At 39.4% G+C, this 16898-nt stretch overlaps 1 protein-coding gene across 2 annotated transcripts in view; it reads right to left on the bottom strand.

The window, feature by feature from the left end:
* Nucleotides 1-900: 900 nt before the first annotated feature.
* smg7 (SMG7 nonsense mediated mRNA decay factor) overlaps nucleotides 901-16898 on the bottom strand; it is a 54796-nt gene continuing 38798 nt past the window's right edge. Inside the window, exons 18-23 of one of the 2 annotated variants that reach the window (XM_028472957.1) lie at nucleotides 13571-13720; nucleotides 10427-10513; nucleotides 8538-8676; nucleotides 8305-8460; nucleotides 6675-6844; nucleotides 901-2513 (exon numbers count right to left, since the gene is read on the bottom strand). In XM_028472957.1, the coding sequence (XP_028328758.1) occupies nucleotides 2379-2513; nucleotides 6675-6844; nucleotides 8305-8460; nucleotides 8538-8676; nucleotides 10427-10513; nucleotides 13571-13720 (837 nt within the window). In that variant the 3' untranslated portion in view covers nucleotides 901-2378. The remainder of the gene's footprint in view (nucleotides 2514-6674; nucleotides 6845-8304; nucleotides 8461-8537; nucleotides 8677-10426; nucleotides 10514-13570; nucleotides 13721-16898) is intronic. The other variant, XM_028472958.1, reaches the window with a different exon arrangement.

Consider the following 16898-nt stretch of genomic DNA (forward strand, 5'->3'; position numbering starts at 1 on the left):
TACCACTCACTCCTTCCCCACAGCCACCACCATTATGGTTAAGCCTCACGCCTACAACTTCACATCTCACTTTACAGTAATCAACTGTTCCCCACCCTTCCATTTCTCTACCTTGAATCGCTCCTCCCTGCTCTCTTCCCCCCACCCCCTCACCGAGGTGTAACACTGCCCTCTCTTTTTATATTCTCCCTGTAATAAAGTGTTTCTTACCCTGTCTTAGGGAGGACTGGTGATGGTCACAATTATGCAATAAAATAATGCAATTTATTTAATTGCAATAACAAACAAAAAAAGCATTGCTCTTCTTGTAGCGTTGACCTTTGACAGCATGTGCAGACAAAAAAAAATTCAATTTAAAAAAAAAATTTTGTGCAAAGTGCAGTGCAACATTTAATATGAAGTTATTACAGACTTCAGTTGGTCCATAATTGATAGGAACATTGATTTTGAGGCATTATTACTTAGAGCTATAAGCATTAACGAAAAAAAAAAAAAGGTGGGTACCAAATGTACCCTTCATAAAAGTGTCTTTAAAATGTCATAAATAGTTTTTCCCACTTAAAACTGGTTTTCCCTGTATTTTGAAGGTAGAGGCTTAGATTTATTAGGTATTTTGGGGAAAAACACTTTTATATGTCTGGATAAGAGTATATCCAAAATATGTGCTTATAATGGGAGTCAATGGGACCAAATTGGCCCTGAACTCAAAGAGCGTTGATACATTTTATATCTCCTGTTCTATACATCTTACAATAAATTATTAACATGACATTAGAAAACTTCTGTCCAAAGTTCATACACTTTGGCTTTAAACTGAATGACATATTAAGAATTTAAAACACTAAATAAGCAGAAGGTACACGTTTGGTCCCTCAAGATTAAAAGAGCCGATGGAGAAAGACTGGAGAACAAAGTATTTATTTAAAGGTCAATAGCAACAGTTGAGAAGGTTTACAGTGACAAAAACACCAAAGTCTCCAAGTCACCGCTCAGCAATGAGCTTTTTAAAGCCCTACACATGTGATGTCTCTCGCTATCAGCAGCAGGAATCCAAACCCGTGGAGAGATCCCAGTGCTCCCAGCTTTAGAAAGAAGGAACGCGGCAGCTCCAGTTCAAAGTGAAAACACTCTTCTTCACTATGTTTGGGGCCAAATTTGCCATGATTTAATCTCTGGTTTTTGTTAATAGGGTTTTAACGCAACACGAGAAGCACAGTAACGCATAAAAATCCCTCCCACACAGGCTTGGATAAAAAGAGCTCCCTCTGCTGGTCTAAAGGAGACTGTGACATAATCAATCAAACTTTGATTTGTTGGATCAGAGCCAATTGGTTAGTTATTTCATAAATACAGTAACAGATGTGGGACCAACTTTCTTTCTTCATTTCACACCAAAGCGTGACAACAATAATCAATAAAACAAACACCATGTTTTAGTGGTAGATTCAGAGGACGTTCTGTGCTCCACAGATTTTCATTCAGAAGGAAAAAAAAATCCAGGATTAATAAATGCCCGAGAGCGTAAAAATGTGTCAAGATGCCAAAGTGCTGACTAAAGGAAAGTTTGTTCTTCAAACTGGTAAATAGGCATTAGAGGAACATAGAAAGAGCAGAAGAAAGGTACGCAAGCAGGGTTACATCGTAAGTCTTTTTTTTTTCTTGGCTAAAAAGCTCAAAGGAATAAGTGAAGTTGAGATATTTTCAGAGGAATCTAACAGACACAACTCTAACCTCCGTCCAGGACAAGATGCTAAAACTGCTACCAACAAACCACAGAATACACTTTTGTGTGTTTTTTTTTTCCCTAATAATATCAGCAATCTCATCAAGACATTAATGCTACTGCTATGATTGCCTCTCCCGTCTGATGGTCACATGATGACTGTCCTTTTAAAAAGGCTGAGAATGCTAACGCCTCAGGCTAAAAGACAACACTTGTAATGAATGTTATGTGTATATTTAGAAAGCTGGATCTCATTCATCCTCTTTCAGCTTTGGAGAGCCTTCGTCCTCTGACCCCTCCTCCCTCCAGCCCCCGCAGCCTCTCCCTCTGTCAGCAGGCCATGCGCTCCTTTCATCATGGTTGAGTTTGTCCAATAGGCTTCAGACACCTAGCCATAGCATCATGGTGGTGAGGTGAGGTGAAGAGTACTCGGCTGCAATCCTGTTTCCTCCCACTCAGGAAGGGGGGGGTCACGGCTCCTCGACGCCCATCGGGGAGGGGGTGGAGTTTAGAGCCAAGCTTCCACCAATCCCAGGCCGGTTTTATTTCCCATGTAGGTTGAGCTTCTCTCCGTCAAACTTCAGTGTTTTCCCTCCAGGTCATCCTGGTGGTGTTTGTTGACATCCAGACACGTGGGTGTGGCTCCGGCTGCTCTTCAGTGCGGGGGGTTGGTACCACTGTGACCCCCCCCTCCTCCTCCTCTCTGCTGCTGCTGCTGCTGCTTCTGCTGCTGCAGCAGCTGCTCCAGGGCCGACGGGCCCGGCTGCATCATGGAGCTGGACCAGATGGACTAGAAGGTACAGCACATGGCACAGTATATGATACAGTATATGGTATGGTACAGTATATATATGGCACCAGGGTTGGGGTCAATTATAATTGTAATAGCGTAATTTTGATAATGAATTGCAATTATGATGTAATTAGGGTCCTATAAAATCTGCGTTAACGAAATCGACCAATGAAAACTAAGGATCATCCAATTTTACCTTATTTTGGGGGATCGGCGATGGACCGACCTTTGCATATGAAACCGATTGTTTTCGCCTCTGCAAACGTCTTAAAGTTCGTCATAAAGTCAGTCACTGTCTCCTTCTGCTGTGAGATGACTGACAGACCTGCCCACCAGCCCATGCCTCTGATACTCGGAACAACAACAACAGTCACGAAAGCACAATTAGCTTAGCATGTCCGCAGTTGTACACAAAAAAAAGAGAGCAAAGGATCGCAATTTGTAATTCTTGTAACGCGGAAATAAGCCTTGGTGGAGCTGCAAACAAAACGCTACCTCATTCACCATTTACTAAACCAACACACCGCTAGTATGCAGCATTTGAAGCTAGCAATCAAGCTAATGCTAAAGCTAACGGTGCAAACAGCCAGTGGAGCGCTGTTAGAGCCTATGAGCAGTGAAAAAAGCAAAGCGAATATGAAGAAGATGATGGAGTTCATGGCTTTGTACATAAATAATACAATAAATAAAAATCTTCCACTAATGAACAAGTGACTGTAATAAGTGTGAGAACAACTAATCTGTGCCATGTTCATTCAGCCATTACACAATGACATGAAAATGTCACACATGATGCAGTTTATTATTTTTTAGAATGTTTGACTTTTATTAGCTTATATCTTGTAAACTGTAGCAGATTATTTTTAAACTTATATTTTTACATTTAAATACCCACAAAGGACATTTTTTAAATTTTTGCGCTTCAAGAAAATTTTAACTCAGGATACTTTGTTAATGGTTTAAGATGTTTTTTAGTTAGTACTGTAAATTATCACCTACGCCAAAAGCTGTGATTTTCTTTATTTGTTAAACCAAAATACTGCTGTGCAAAAAAAAAAAAGAGATATAACTTAGTAATTACAACCGTAACTGAATTGTACTTGAGTTTGTAATTATAATTGGCATGGACCAGGTTGGGTCAGTAACATTTATTTAGTAGCATTTTCTCCAAATACAATTATTTTTTCATCCTCAGAAAGTCAATTACAATTACTTTCTCAATTAATAAAGTCTAATTACAATTAATCACAATTACTGAGCCTAAAATAAATAACCAAATAAAAGTGAACCTTCTTCTTGTGTTAGCATCTCTAATGCTAACGGGTCCTAAACCAGCTGTAAAATACCTTAAAAACAATTATCTATCATCTCATTTCTTTCCTATCCATTGGTCTTTTTAGGTTTCCTAATCAATGAAAATATAGATTTTAATATTTTTGGTGTGGACATCTGAGCCTTTTTTGTGTGTCAGTATACCCCTAGATTTACATTTTTTTTTTTAAATAGTAAAATGTGGGAAAGCTTGATGTGAAACATATTTTAATAATTGTTAACTACATATATGTGTAGAACTGTACATAGATCTGTAACATTGGTTAAATCATAACTAGCAACTATTTATAGAATTTTCATGGCAATTACAACTAGTGAAATATCTTCTGTTTAGAAGTACGGTAGTGCACACAAACTGGTTTAACATCTTGATGTTACTAGTATACTTAAAATATGTTACTGGTAAAAAAAAAAAAAAACTTTACATGGGAAAACCAAAATGTTAACTAGTACTGCTAGTACACTGAAAATATCTGGTTTTAGTCTACTAGTAGTACCAGTAAAGCCAAAAGATTAATTAGTAGTACTAATAGACCTAATGTAAACAAACCCAGCTCCCTGATAGGTTGAATATTTTGGAAAGCCATTTGCAAGCATGAATTAGCTTTTCCCCACCGCCTTATTAGCATTTAAGACCTAAATGTAGTACGAGTGAGATATTTTGAGTTAAACTCAAAATACTATTAACTAGTACTAGTAGTTTATTAGTACTAGTAAACACATATTGGTTTTACTCATAAAAGTTTTTTGTGGACAATTTTGTGTTACTAGTTACTAGAATCGTATCGGGAGTTGAGTGAATCGCTACATCCCTAATGACTGTGAAGTATTTTCTTTAATATGTCATACTGTATTAACACAGTGGATCTAAAACCACTATAAAAACTAAAATTCGAGTGGGAAAAAAGTTAGTTTTTTTTTTTTTACTATAAAAGTCACAAACATTTTTAACGAATCATTTTTATTGCTTGTATAGCAAATCTAAACTATATATTTCAAAAACGTATATACAGATGAATAAAAAACAGTTATATATAGATATTTACAGTGAAATGCAAGCAATGTCTCAGGCGATTTTGTACAACTATTTACAAAAAAGTATGAATCACAAATACAGGGAAATGCAAATTATTTGTGCCTCATTGTGTTGATATAAAACAAACAAATATACTAGACACTACACTACACTCTAATCTCACTCACTACACACTAACTAAACAGTAAAATCACAGTAATAATCACTATTATCTCAAATCTCTCAACTCACCCTCTCTTTCTTTGTCTCTGTTTACCTGTCGCTTGAAAACAAAATTCCCGCTATATGTGGACATCATGATTGGACAATGGCATTCTTCTTCTTCTCAACCAATAGGAAACAGCTATAATGTGACGTTTCAGTGTTGTTTGAACTTGCTGCACAACACTTTCGCTTTCATTTTAGACGCACTCTGCAGCGTTTTCCTGCATGGAGCACTGACAGCTCAAGAAAATGTCACAGAAAAACACGCGTACATTTTCCCTCATAACTCCACTTTTATTTGACCTATCAACATCATTTAAAAAGTGGTTTGTAGTTTGACATCTGCACTTTCGACACGGGCTGAAACAGAGATCCAAGGATGCTGCACTTTTCCGCTATTGGCTCTTTAAAACGATCATGTTTGATGATATCAGGACGTGCTGGCGCGTCCGTCAGCTCCAGAGGGTTATTAATTATTAAAACATGTTCAATATCAACTTTTCCCACTCAGTTCTGTTAAGATAATTATATATCTTTTTTTTAATTTGAAGTTGAAATCTAGGGGTATACTGACAGAAAAGAAACACAGACATCCACACCAAAATATTAATAGCAATATTTTCATGGATAAGGAAGCCTAACAATGTAACCAAGAAATGAGAAACCAATGAGATGATTAGATAATAATTGTTTGTGTATTTTACAGCTGATTTAGGACTTGGGTCAAAACTGACACGTTATCATAAGAGATGCTAAGACAAAGCTAACAGAAGAGGAAGGATAAGTTTAGGACCTTATTTATTAATGGCTTAGTAATTGTGATTAATTAGGGCCCGAGCACAACAGTAACAGTAGGACCCTACTGTAATGCACCTTGTTTTTATTATTATAGTTTTATTTACAGCCAAATGATCACATTTTTGAAGGCCTAAACATGTTCAAAAACTCATGACAATTTGAATGCATATTAGGACTGGCGAGAAATGTGATATTTTGGGGGAAGTGGACATGTGAATGGCAAAATGACTCAACGGCGCCCCCTTGAAAATTGTATTTTCTCCCAGCTGGCACTGATGACATCATCACTGTGGAACTCCTGCAAAATTCTGACATCACTCTCTATAGTGATGATGTCAGAATTATTCAGTGTAGTGAAGAACTATTACTTCAGTACACTGAGGATTTCCCTGATCTGGGTAAAATACTGTTATTTCTTTCTACCACAAACACACATTCCCAAAGATTACATAATGTAACCTTATTGTCTAATGATCTACATCTGTTTTACACCCACACAAACAAATCAAGCACCTCCAGTTATGGTTTAACCCAACCGTTGTTCATAGTCATAGCGCCACCTACTGGTAAAAAGAAATCATAGGCATTATATCTGCACAGAACATTTCAGGAAACTTTGTGATATAATCCTTGAAAATGGTCAGTTTAATAATTGTAACTTGAATTGTAATTGGAATAAATGTAGATAACTGTAATTGTAATTTGGATAATTGAAGACGTAATTGGTATTAAAAAACGTAATTGACCCCAACCCTGAAAGTGGTAGGTGGGATATAAAGAGAACAAACCTTAAAGCTGTCCAGCAGGACAGAGGACGACTCTTCCATTGCAGACTCCTGATTGGCCCAGGAGTCTCTGACAGCTGATTGGTCCAGGATTCTCGGGTGCCAGCTGGTGTCTGAAGCTGTGGGCTGAGTCGCAGTGGGCAGGAAGTCCAATCCAAAGCCACTGGTTGATCCTGAAAATACATCAACAACACCAGCTCATTCCCACTGACTGGCTTTACATTGAACCAGTTCATCTAAACACCAGTAAGACAGTCCTATAATCCATGTACCCTTTGGTTATTTTGTTTTAAAACCAAATCAAATTAACAAATAAATGGTGTGGGTTTTTTAGTTTTACGAACTTCAAACCAAAACCGAAATACAAAAAAATTTAAAACTAAGATAAGATAAGCACCGTTTTTCTGTTTTAAAAAGAGTGACCCACAGATGGGGGAGGACTTGTACTACTGGACAATGAAAAGAGCAATGCATAAGTCACATTACTGATGAACTGGTTAAATGAAATGTTATTAATACATGAAACAAAAAAATGAATGTTACACAACATGCACATGTGTGATTAAAGACACCAGAGGTGGAGTAATGAATCTACTGATGCTCTTCTTTTAACTTTTCCAAAATATTTTACAAAATTTTCATCACTGCTAAGACCATTACAGTGCAGAAATGAGTGGGTCTTTCCAGTGTACTAGTGTAACAGAGAGCTGACAGTGTACCGCGCTTAGTTGTAAAAATGTGGCAGTCCATCAACAAAATAACCACACTAATCCATGTACCCTTTGTTCTTTGGTTATTCCGTTTCAAAACCAAGTCAAAATAACAAAAACACGGTGTGGTTATTTTGTTTTACTGACTTAAAACCAAAACAGAAATACAGAAAAATGTAAAACTAGATAAGCAGCATTTTTCTGTTTAAAGGAAAAAAATAAAAAAAATAAATATATATATATAAAAATATATATATTGTAGAAGTATATTGCTAAAACATCCACAGACTGTCTGTGACACATCCACAGGATGTTTTAGCTCGTAAAAGCTGCTTACGTTTGTTTTGTTTCGCAAAGTTACGACCAAATATTATCCAAATAACCAGGTGACTGACTATCGACTGTGAGGCTGGTGTGAGGAACATTAACTGTTAGAACTTCTACAATTTGACATTTTTGCAAAAACAATTACAGCTTTTTTGAGGACAGTAAATATATTTAGTTTGCACGTTATAAAACCATAATACCGTGAGCCACTAACGTCAACACACATTACACCACCTCTGGTTCCTTGGTGTGTATGCTTTTCGTAACATCCAGTTTTTTTTTATTAATTTATGTATTAATAACGTTAAGTTCATCAGTAATGTGACTTATGTGTTGCTTTTTTGTCCCAGAGTAAAAGCCCCAGTGTCTGAGAAGCTGCAGTGTTTGCCACTGTCGTCACCTGCAGACACAGATTTTTCAACTGGCCTTTTTTTTTTTTTTTTAAGAGAAACAACAAAACTATATTATATATTACCATTATTATTTTGATTTTAAAACTGTTCAGTATTTGTTTTTGACATTTTTCCTGTTTCTGGTTTCTTAATTTGGTTTTAAAACAGAATAACCAAAGAAAGAACGGTACACTGATTTCGTACCCATCTTGTCCCCCTTCCAGCGATCCAAGCCCCTGTGGTCCCGGTTGTCTGGCAGTTGGAGGAGGGCGTGGTTCCATGGTTGTGTGTTAGGGGGGGAGGAAGGCAGGCTGCTGGGGTTGGAGGAGTGGGGGGACTGGCTGGCTGGAGTGGAGTGGTCTGCTCAAAGAAAAGCAGCTCACGTTACAATCTTTAGGTTGTTCAGCTAGTGCCTGAACTTGGTGGGAGGGACTCACCTGAGCTGGCAGGGAGGGGTGGAGACCACAGGTTACCCCCAAACAGATTGTAGAGTGAGGGGTCCTGGTGCATGGCAGCACACTCAGGCTTAGAGTTGGGCAGCATGTTTCTGAAGGCCCGACTGTAGTTGCTGTATTCCTGTAAAACAAATAAACCCGTCCATGAGGTTTGATCCTCACTGATGCTGCTCGTGTGCAAACAGGAGGTTTTTTCCATTATAACATAAAACATCACATTTTGCAACGAGTGCATTAAAACGACTTGTTGCATTTGGCGTTATATATGTAACTACCTAAAATGTCTCAAATAATAATAATACAATTTTGATATTAAGTTTTAAAAAAAAAACAATAGAGGAAAAAGTTACAGTAATTACTGTCTGTACATGTTTTGTTTCTTTAATGAATTTAGTTTGCTGTTAGTTTGCCGTTTGCTCAACTCGACTGTGTTTTTATTTCGCTTTGGGGATCATTTTAGATTCAGAACTTAAATTGGATAAACACAAAAACAATTTCTAAAGTGGTGAAACAAACCTCAAAGTGTTTTAAAATGAATAAAAATGTGTAATTCAATATCTACTCCTACACTGAGTATTTTAATACAAAATGAGCTATATATAGCAGAGCTGGGCGATATGGCCTTTTTAACATCTCAAACCAGAATGGTAATACTTGATATGTATTAACGTTTTCTCTGTGATGTAATTGAGATTATATATATATTATTATATCGATATTACATTATTGTCCTATGCTATATCTCCTAGATAAATATATTGATATTTATTAAAAACTAGATATATCGCCCAGCCTTTCTATATGATATACACTACCAATCAAAAGTTTTAGAACACCATAACTTTTCCAGTTATTTATTGCAATTCAAGTCATTCAAGTCCAATGAACAGCTTGAAATGGTACAAATGTAAGAACTGAACAGCCAGAGGTTAAAAAACGGTTTGGTTACCCAAAACTAAAAAATAATGTACATTTCAGATTTATAAAAACTGGCCTTTTTCAGGGAACATGAAGTAGGTTAACAATGTAAAGCTGTTCTCCAACCATGAAGCTGGTGCTACTCATTCCTACAGGTGTTTACACTGTTCTTGGTCACTTCCAACTCCCTCTGTCTGCATAACAGCAGTGTTGGAACCCACTGTACTTTGATGAGTTAAAAGTTTAGAATACATTTTGGTTTATACTGTAAATGAATTCCATCATTTCTTTTTCAACTCTAACTGCTTATTTGTTCTATGCTTTCATTTCAGAGTGCAATGACACAAACTGAATCATTTTCAGTAAAAAAAACTGGAAAAAATGTGGTGTTCTAAAACTTTTGACCGGTAGTGTGTATCTCAGAAATAAGGAAACAGTAAAAAACACTGTTTGACTGCACTCTATGAATAATATCAAATATATGTACGTGGGGATTTGTACTGTGTGACTGTAATTTATATAGACGATAGTCTTTTTCTATATAGCCAAAATAGAAATCTCGATATATCTTGAATCACGATATATTGTCCAACCCTAGATATAGTCCCAAAACATGCAAGGATTCAGTGCGTGTGAGAGAGAGAGAGATCCCGTGTTGCCATGTGATGAGGTATCGTGAGATTTTGAACAAAAATATGAGCAGAAATTGACACATTTGTCCATTTCTTACACTTGTTAGACATTCACTCATCCATTTTCTGGAGGGAAGTAGTGTGTAAATGTGTGATATGGTCCCCAAAACGCCTGTGAGTTATTCCTGTCATATCGAGGCCTGATTTTATATATAAAGTAGATTTTTTTTGATGAAGAACGTGAATTGAGCGTTATCCGTGTTCAAAGTGGGAGTACCTATGTGTTCCTCTGTGTTTAAAAAGCGTCACAAAGACTCTGACCTGCATTTGGAAGCAAGACATGGGCAGCAAAGACGAGGACTGGCCGACCCCCTCAGGGCCGCTCTCCATCCTGTTCTGGTTCGACTGCTGTTGATGAAAACAATCAACAAGTGTGAGGGGCCGTTAGGGACATTATTCAGAAAACACACACACACATGCATGAAATATATTCTCTCACGCACACATATTAAAGTGCTTATCCACATGTGGAATCCTGCACGCACATATACAGAAACGTTCGCTTGTTTGTATTTTTGGACCACCCTACTAAAGGGGACATATGCTATTTTTCAACCATCTCCATTTGTTCTAAGAACCCCAAAAACATAGTATTTGAGGTTTATTTTCCCAAACTAGCCTGTTTTCCACAGTTTTAGCATTTGAAAAGTCACTTTCTGAGCCACTCTACACCAACAGGCTGATTTGTGGCCTACTTATGCATATTCATGAGTGGGCGTGTCTGTAGACGGGACACTGACTTCCTCCTCCCCGCACTGTGACGTAGGGCCAGAGGACGGCCCACCCTCCTCCCACCCACTCCGTAGCCAAGCTCATGCTGCTTTATAAACACGAGACAGAGCGTGGGGGCGGGGCGTTCACCGGTACATACATAGAATGTAGAAAATACATACATAGCACTGCGCGAAGGATGCTGAAATGCTCATTTTTGTGGGCGTGTCTGTTCACTTGTCAATCACGGCAGAGAGCTTCCTCAAGGTGAGGCTTCTCCAGCTCAGTGCCACGTCAAATTCGTCATCAAATCGTAGCGAGGTGTTTGGGCTCACCCTGCAGTAAGAAAGGAGCAAATCACCCTCTAACTAACGATTGAGGGAATCAATGAAAGAAACACTTTGGGCATGTGTATGAAGCCCTAATAGACCTTTATGTTTAAAGCACACAAAAGTTGATTTAGCGTAACAACCAAAGCAATTTTATTTTTGCTAACCACACCTGTTATTGTTTTCAGCCAAAAACTGCACATTACAGTGAAATACTGTGAGTCTCACAGCAGCAGCAGCCGTCATTCAAACTCTCACCGGAGTGTTAATCTGCTAAGTCACTTTCTTCTCCTCCTCTGCTCCTCTAGCTACAAGAATAGTGCATTTAATGTGATAATCATTTGTTTTCTGCCACAAACACGTCAGATCAGCGATACAAGGCGATAGAACAGGTTTGCCAATGCGCCAAACCACAAGAGTGGAGTACACCTCCTCATGAACAAATAGCGTTGACACTGCAGTGTACGTTCACTGTGGAGGTGCGGCACCGGCAGCAGGAAAGTTCTGGATTTAGTTTTACTGGTAGCCATCGCTCCTTTGCTAGCAAGACAAACAATGGCGGACTTTCGCCAAAGTTTTCATCAGGTTGGGGGTGGAGTACATGGGTGAAGTTACCAGCAAAGGGGAGGGTATTTTCTTTCTCGATTTCATTTGTGACATCACAAATGTGTAAAATTTGAAACGGAGCAATTTTTGCTGTACTATAAAACTTACACAGACCACAAACAAACAACTGGAAGGATTTATTTCACATTCTGTGTGTCGTGTGGACACTCGAGTTACCTCGTTAGTGTTCAAAAACACTGCAAAAGTGGAAATTTTCATAATATGTCCCCTTAATGAGCGCACAGGATTCTACATATGTAGATGAGCACTTTCTTATGTGTGCGTTAGAATATATTTCATGGGTGTGTGAGCATTTTCATACGTGTGGGTGTTTTTTCTGAAAAATGTCCCTAAGGCCACTCATGAACAAGTGTTTGACAACTTCAAAGATAATGATTGTAGGTGCTCAATAAAATGAGGAATAGTACAAACAGCAAATGATTTTAATATCCTAGCAGTCGTTTCCCATCCATCCCTTTATTCTCCTGTTCTTTGCCATTAACTCCATCAATGGGATCCCTACTTTAGACCGATTATTGTTGGTTTCTCCCATTGCAGCTTGTTTAAATGACTTTTTCATTTTTAAATGATTCCTGTAGACACCCGAATAAAGACTGTGCTGTAATACAGTAGTTTCCCCAAGTTCATTTAATATTACACCTACGTTTAAATCAGAGATCAAAGTAAGAGGATATGAACGTCACATGATGTCAAACTGACAAATACACAGAGACATGATTTAAAGTTGAAAAGAAAAAATTCAGAGAGTAAATTACTTGGAGACAACTCCTGAAGGACGTATCTTTAAAAGTGTTAATATTCCACCCGTCCGTCTGCTTTTGTGTTTCCACAAAGGGTTTGCTACAAAGTTATGTCATCTTCTATGAAATAAGTTTAAGATTTAAGATATACAAACAGAAGACAATTCAGACTCCATGAAAACACACAAAATGAGAGAAAAAACAACACAAAATGACTAACAAAAACACGACAGAGCTAAAACATTACTTGAAAATATGCCCAAAAAAACCCACAGAAAAATGACTCCAAACATGAACAAAAAATATATCAAAAATTATTGAATAAAACCACCAATACACTTAAATCAACACACAAAATGACAGAAAAGTGCACAAAAACAACACAAAATGACTGAAAATATATTAAAAGAAAAAATATATATGCAAAAAAAACAAAAAATCAATGCAAACTGCAAACAATAAAAAATTCAAAATGGCTCCAAAAATATACACAAAAACATAAAATGCACAAAATGACCACCACCATATCCAAAAATTAAAATATACTTAACAAAACCATGAAGAAAAATATGTTAAAAAAAGATTCCAAAAGTACACAAAAAATGTCTTAAAACATACAAAAAACAATAGACAACAAAAATACACAAAGAAGCACAAAATGACTAAACAAAACTAGAAAAAAACAGTAAGACAGCAAACTACAAAAAACATACGAAACATTTAGAAAAAACACAAAAAATGATCTTTGTTGTTTCCTGTGTTAATTCTCTGATTGGTGGTTATTCTAATGCTGACATGAATGTTGATCATGTGACCCTCAGATCAGATACAGTCAACATGAGGAAGTTGATCATTCCTTCTGTAACACAAAATGCCAAATAAAATGAGAGAAAACCATTTTAAAACGGGAATAAAGGACTTTTGTCTGGGAACATGTTTGCATATGAACTAGAAAAGAGAAGCAGAGGATTGATGATGAAGAACACAGAGCTACATACATATAGATTTGGTCCAGGAGTAGTGTTAAGAGGGCCAGCCAGAGCCTGGAAGAAATCAGGAGGCTTAGTAAAGATCAGCTCCTCCTCCTCCTCAAAATCTGCTAGAGTTTTTAACAGGTCGGGAGGTAGAAGAGGTAAAGTCTTGTTGTCCTAGTGAGAAATGAAGCAAACAGAAGTGGAGAGGAGAGAAAGGGGCAAAAACAAGAGAAAAGAACAGGGCAAGCCAGTGAGAAAGAGGTAGAAGGAGGAAAGCTACGCTGAGAGCTACAAAACATTACAATTCAATTCAATTCAGGGGTGGGATAAACTGCAAAAAAAAGAGATAGGAAAAACTAGATTTGAACAAGTATATATATATTTTTGTTTAAAGAATAATACGCGCACACATGCGCACGTACATGCACACTATTGCAACATCCTTGCCAATACTCACTCCTGCTAATAACAAATATACTATATTACTATTATGAAATAGATACCTATCAATATCTTTATTGTTTAATGCTTGCCTGTCTTTGAAAGTGTTTAATGCTTTTTGGTCACATGATTGTCACATGATCAGAATCAGAATCAGAATCAGAAATGTTTTATTTGCCATGTACAGTTTTGAGGACAGTACAAGGAATTTGACTTGGTGGTTGGTGCACAAAACAAGCAACAAAAAGAAATAAAAGAAATAAAAACAGAACAACAAAGCACAACCCAGCAACAATAATAATAATAATAATGATAAATATAAAGGATGAGGGATAAATAAAGGATAGATAGAGAATAAAGGATAAATAGGATAAATATAAATATAAATATATATATATACAGTGCAGCAGGTATCAAGCTGGTGGAGGTGGTGATCGGGTGGGGGGGGGGGGGTTCAGTGGGTGACTTGGGGTGTGTTCATGTGGATGGTGGCAGAGGGAAAGAAGCTGTTTTTGTGTCTGGAGGTTCTGGTCCTGATGGACCGAAACCTCCTACCAGAAGGGAGAGATTGAAACAGTTTATGACCGGGTGGGAGGGGTCGGCCACAATCTTTCCTGCACGCCTCAAAATCCTGGAGGCGTACAGGTCCTGGAGGGAGGGCAGATTGCAGCCGATGACCTTCTCTGCAGAGTGGATGATACGCTGCAGTCTGGCCTTGTCCTTGGCCGTAGCTGCAGCGTACCAGATGGTGATGGAGGAGCAGAGGATGGACTGGATGATGGAGCTGTAGAAGTTCACCATCATCTTTGTTGGCAGACTGAACTTCTTCAGCTGCCGCAAAAAGTACATCCTCTGCTGAGCTTTTTTGATAAGGGAGCTGATGTTCAGCTCCCACTTGAGGTCCTGAGTGATGATGGTCCCCAGGAAGCAGAAGTACTCTACAGAGCTCACTGTAGAGTCTCCCAGGGTGAGGGGGGTGAGGGGGGCTGGGTTCTTCCTGAAGTCTGCTATCATCTCCACTGTCTTTAAAGCATTGAGCTCCAGGTTGTTCTGGCTGCACCAGGACACCAGCCGGTCTGTCTCCCACCTGTAGTCGGACTCGTCTCCATCAGCGATGAGACCGATGATGGTCGTGTCGTCTGCAAACTTCAGGAGTTTGACCGACTGGTGAGAGGAGGTGCAGCTGTTGGTGTACAGGGAGAAGAGCAGAGGAGAAAGAACACAGCCCTGAGGAGATCCAGTGCTGATGGTCCGGGGAGCAGAGATGGTTTTTCCCAGCTTCACGTGCTGCTTCCTGTCAGACAGGAAGTCTGTGATCCACCTGCAGGTGGAGTCTGGCACGTTCAGCTGGGAAAGCTTGTCCTGAAGGAGAGCTGGGATTATTGTATTAAAAGCAGAGCTGAAGTCCACAAACAGGATCCTGGCGTAGGAGCCTGGGGAGTCCAGGTGCTGGAGGATGAAGTGGAGAGCCAGGTTTACAGCATCGTCTACTGACCTGTTGGATCTATAGGCAAACTGCAGGGGGTCCAGGTGGGGGTCGGTGATGTCCTTGATGTGGGAGAGCATGAGGCGTTCAAAGGACTTCATGACCACAGATGTCAGAGCGATGGGTCTGTAGTCATTAAGTCCTGTGATCCTCAGCTTTTTAGGGACAGGAACGATGGTGGAGGCCTTAAAACAGGCTGGTACGGTGCATGTCTCCAGTGAGGTGTTAAAAATGTCTGTGAACACTGGAGACAGCTGATCAGCACAGTGCTTCAAGGTAGAGGGAGAGACAGAGTCCGGTCCACAAGCCTTACGGGGGTTTTGTCTCCTGAAAAGTCTATTCACATCTCTCTCTTTGATGGAGAAAGGTGTCTCTGTAGGAGGGGGGGAGGAGGGGGGGAAGATAGGGGAGAGAGCCTCTGTAGGCAGCTGGGGTGAAACTGTAGCTTTGATGTGGGGGGTGAAGGTGTTGGAGTGAGGCTGGTCAGAGGTGTGAGGGGGGTTGGAGTCAGGTCTGTCCCATTGTCTGTCAAATCTACAATAGAACTCATTCAGACTGTTGGCCAGGCAGAGGACGTTAGCAGCAGCAGGGGCTCTGGGCTTGTAGTTTGTAATTTGCCTGAGCCCTCTCCAGACAGAAGCCGAGTCATTTGCAGAGAACTGATATTGTAGCTTCTCTGAGTACAAACGTTTGGCTTTTCTCACCTCCTTTTCAAACGTGTACTTCGACTCTCTGTACCTGGCTCTGTCTCCACTCCTGAAAGCGACCTCTTTGTCTGTCCTCAGCCCTCTGAGCTTAGCTGTGAACCAGGGTTTGTCATTGTTATAACTCACCCTGGTCTTTGATGGAATACAGCTGTCCTCACAGAAGCTGATGTAGGACGTCACAGCGTCTGTAAACTCATCCAGAGAACTGTTCGCAGACCTGAAAACATCCCAGTCAGTCCAGTCCAAACACTCCTGGAGTTTCTCCACTGCTTCACTGGTCCATTGTTTAGATTCCTTCACCACAGGTTTACAGAGCTTCAGCCTCTGTCTGTATGAAGGAATCAGATGGACCATCAAATGGTCCGATTGGCCCAGTGCAGCACGGGAAACGGCGTGATAAGCACTGCTTAGTGTGGTGTAACAGTGATCCAGTGTCTTCTCCTCTCTGGTCGGACATTTAATTAATTGTCTATATTTGGGGAGCTGGTGTGAGAGGTCCCCTTTATTAAAGTCACCAAGCACAATGATAAAAGAGTCCGGGTAGGTCCGCTCCATGCACAGGATCTGGTCGGCGAGTGTGCGCTGTGCCTCGCGCACATCAGCTGACGGTGGGATGTACACGCCAACCAGGATGAATGAAGCGAACTCACGGGGAGAATAGAAGGGTTTGCTGTTGATCTCTCTCACGGCACATAAGCGCCTGTTTTTGCTGCTTTAA

This window comes from Gouania willdenowi, chromosome 17, assembly GCF_900634775.1.
Source record: "Gouania willdenowi chromosome 17, fGouWil2.1, whole genome shotgun sequence".
Classification (NCBI taxonomy): domain Eukaryota; kingdom Metazoa; phylum Chordata; class Actinopteri; order Blenniiformes; family Gobiesocidae; genus Gouania; species Gouania willdenowi.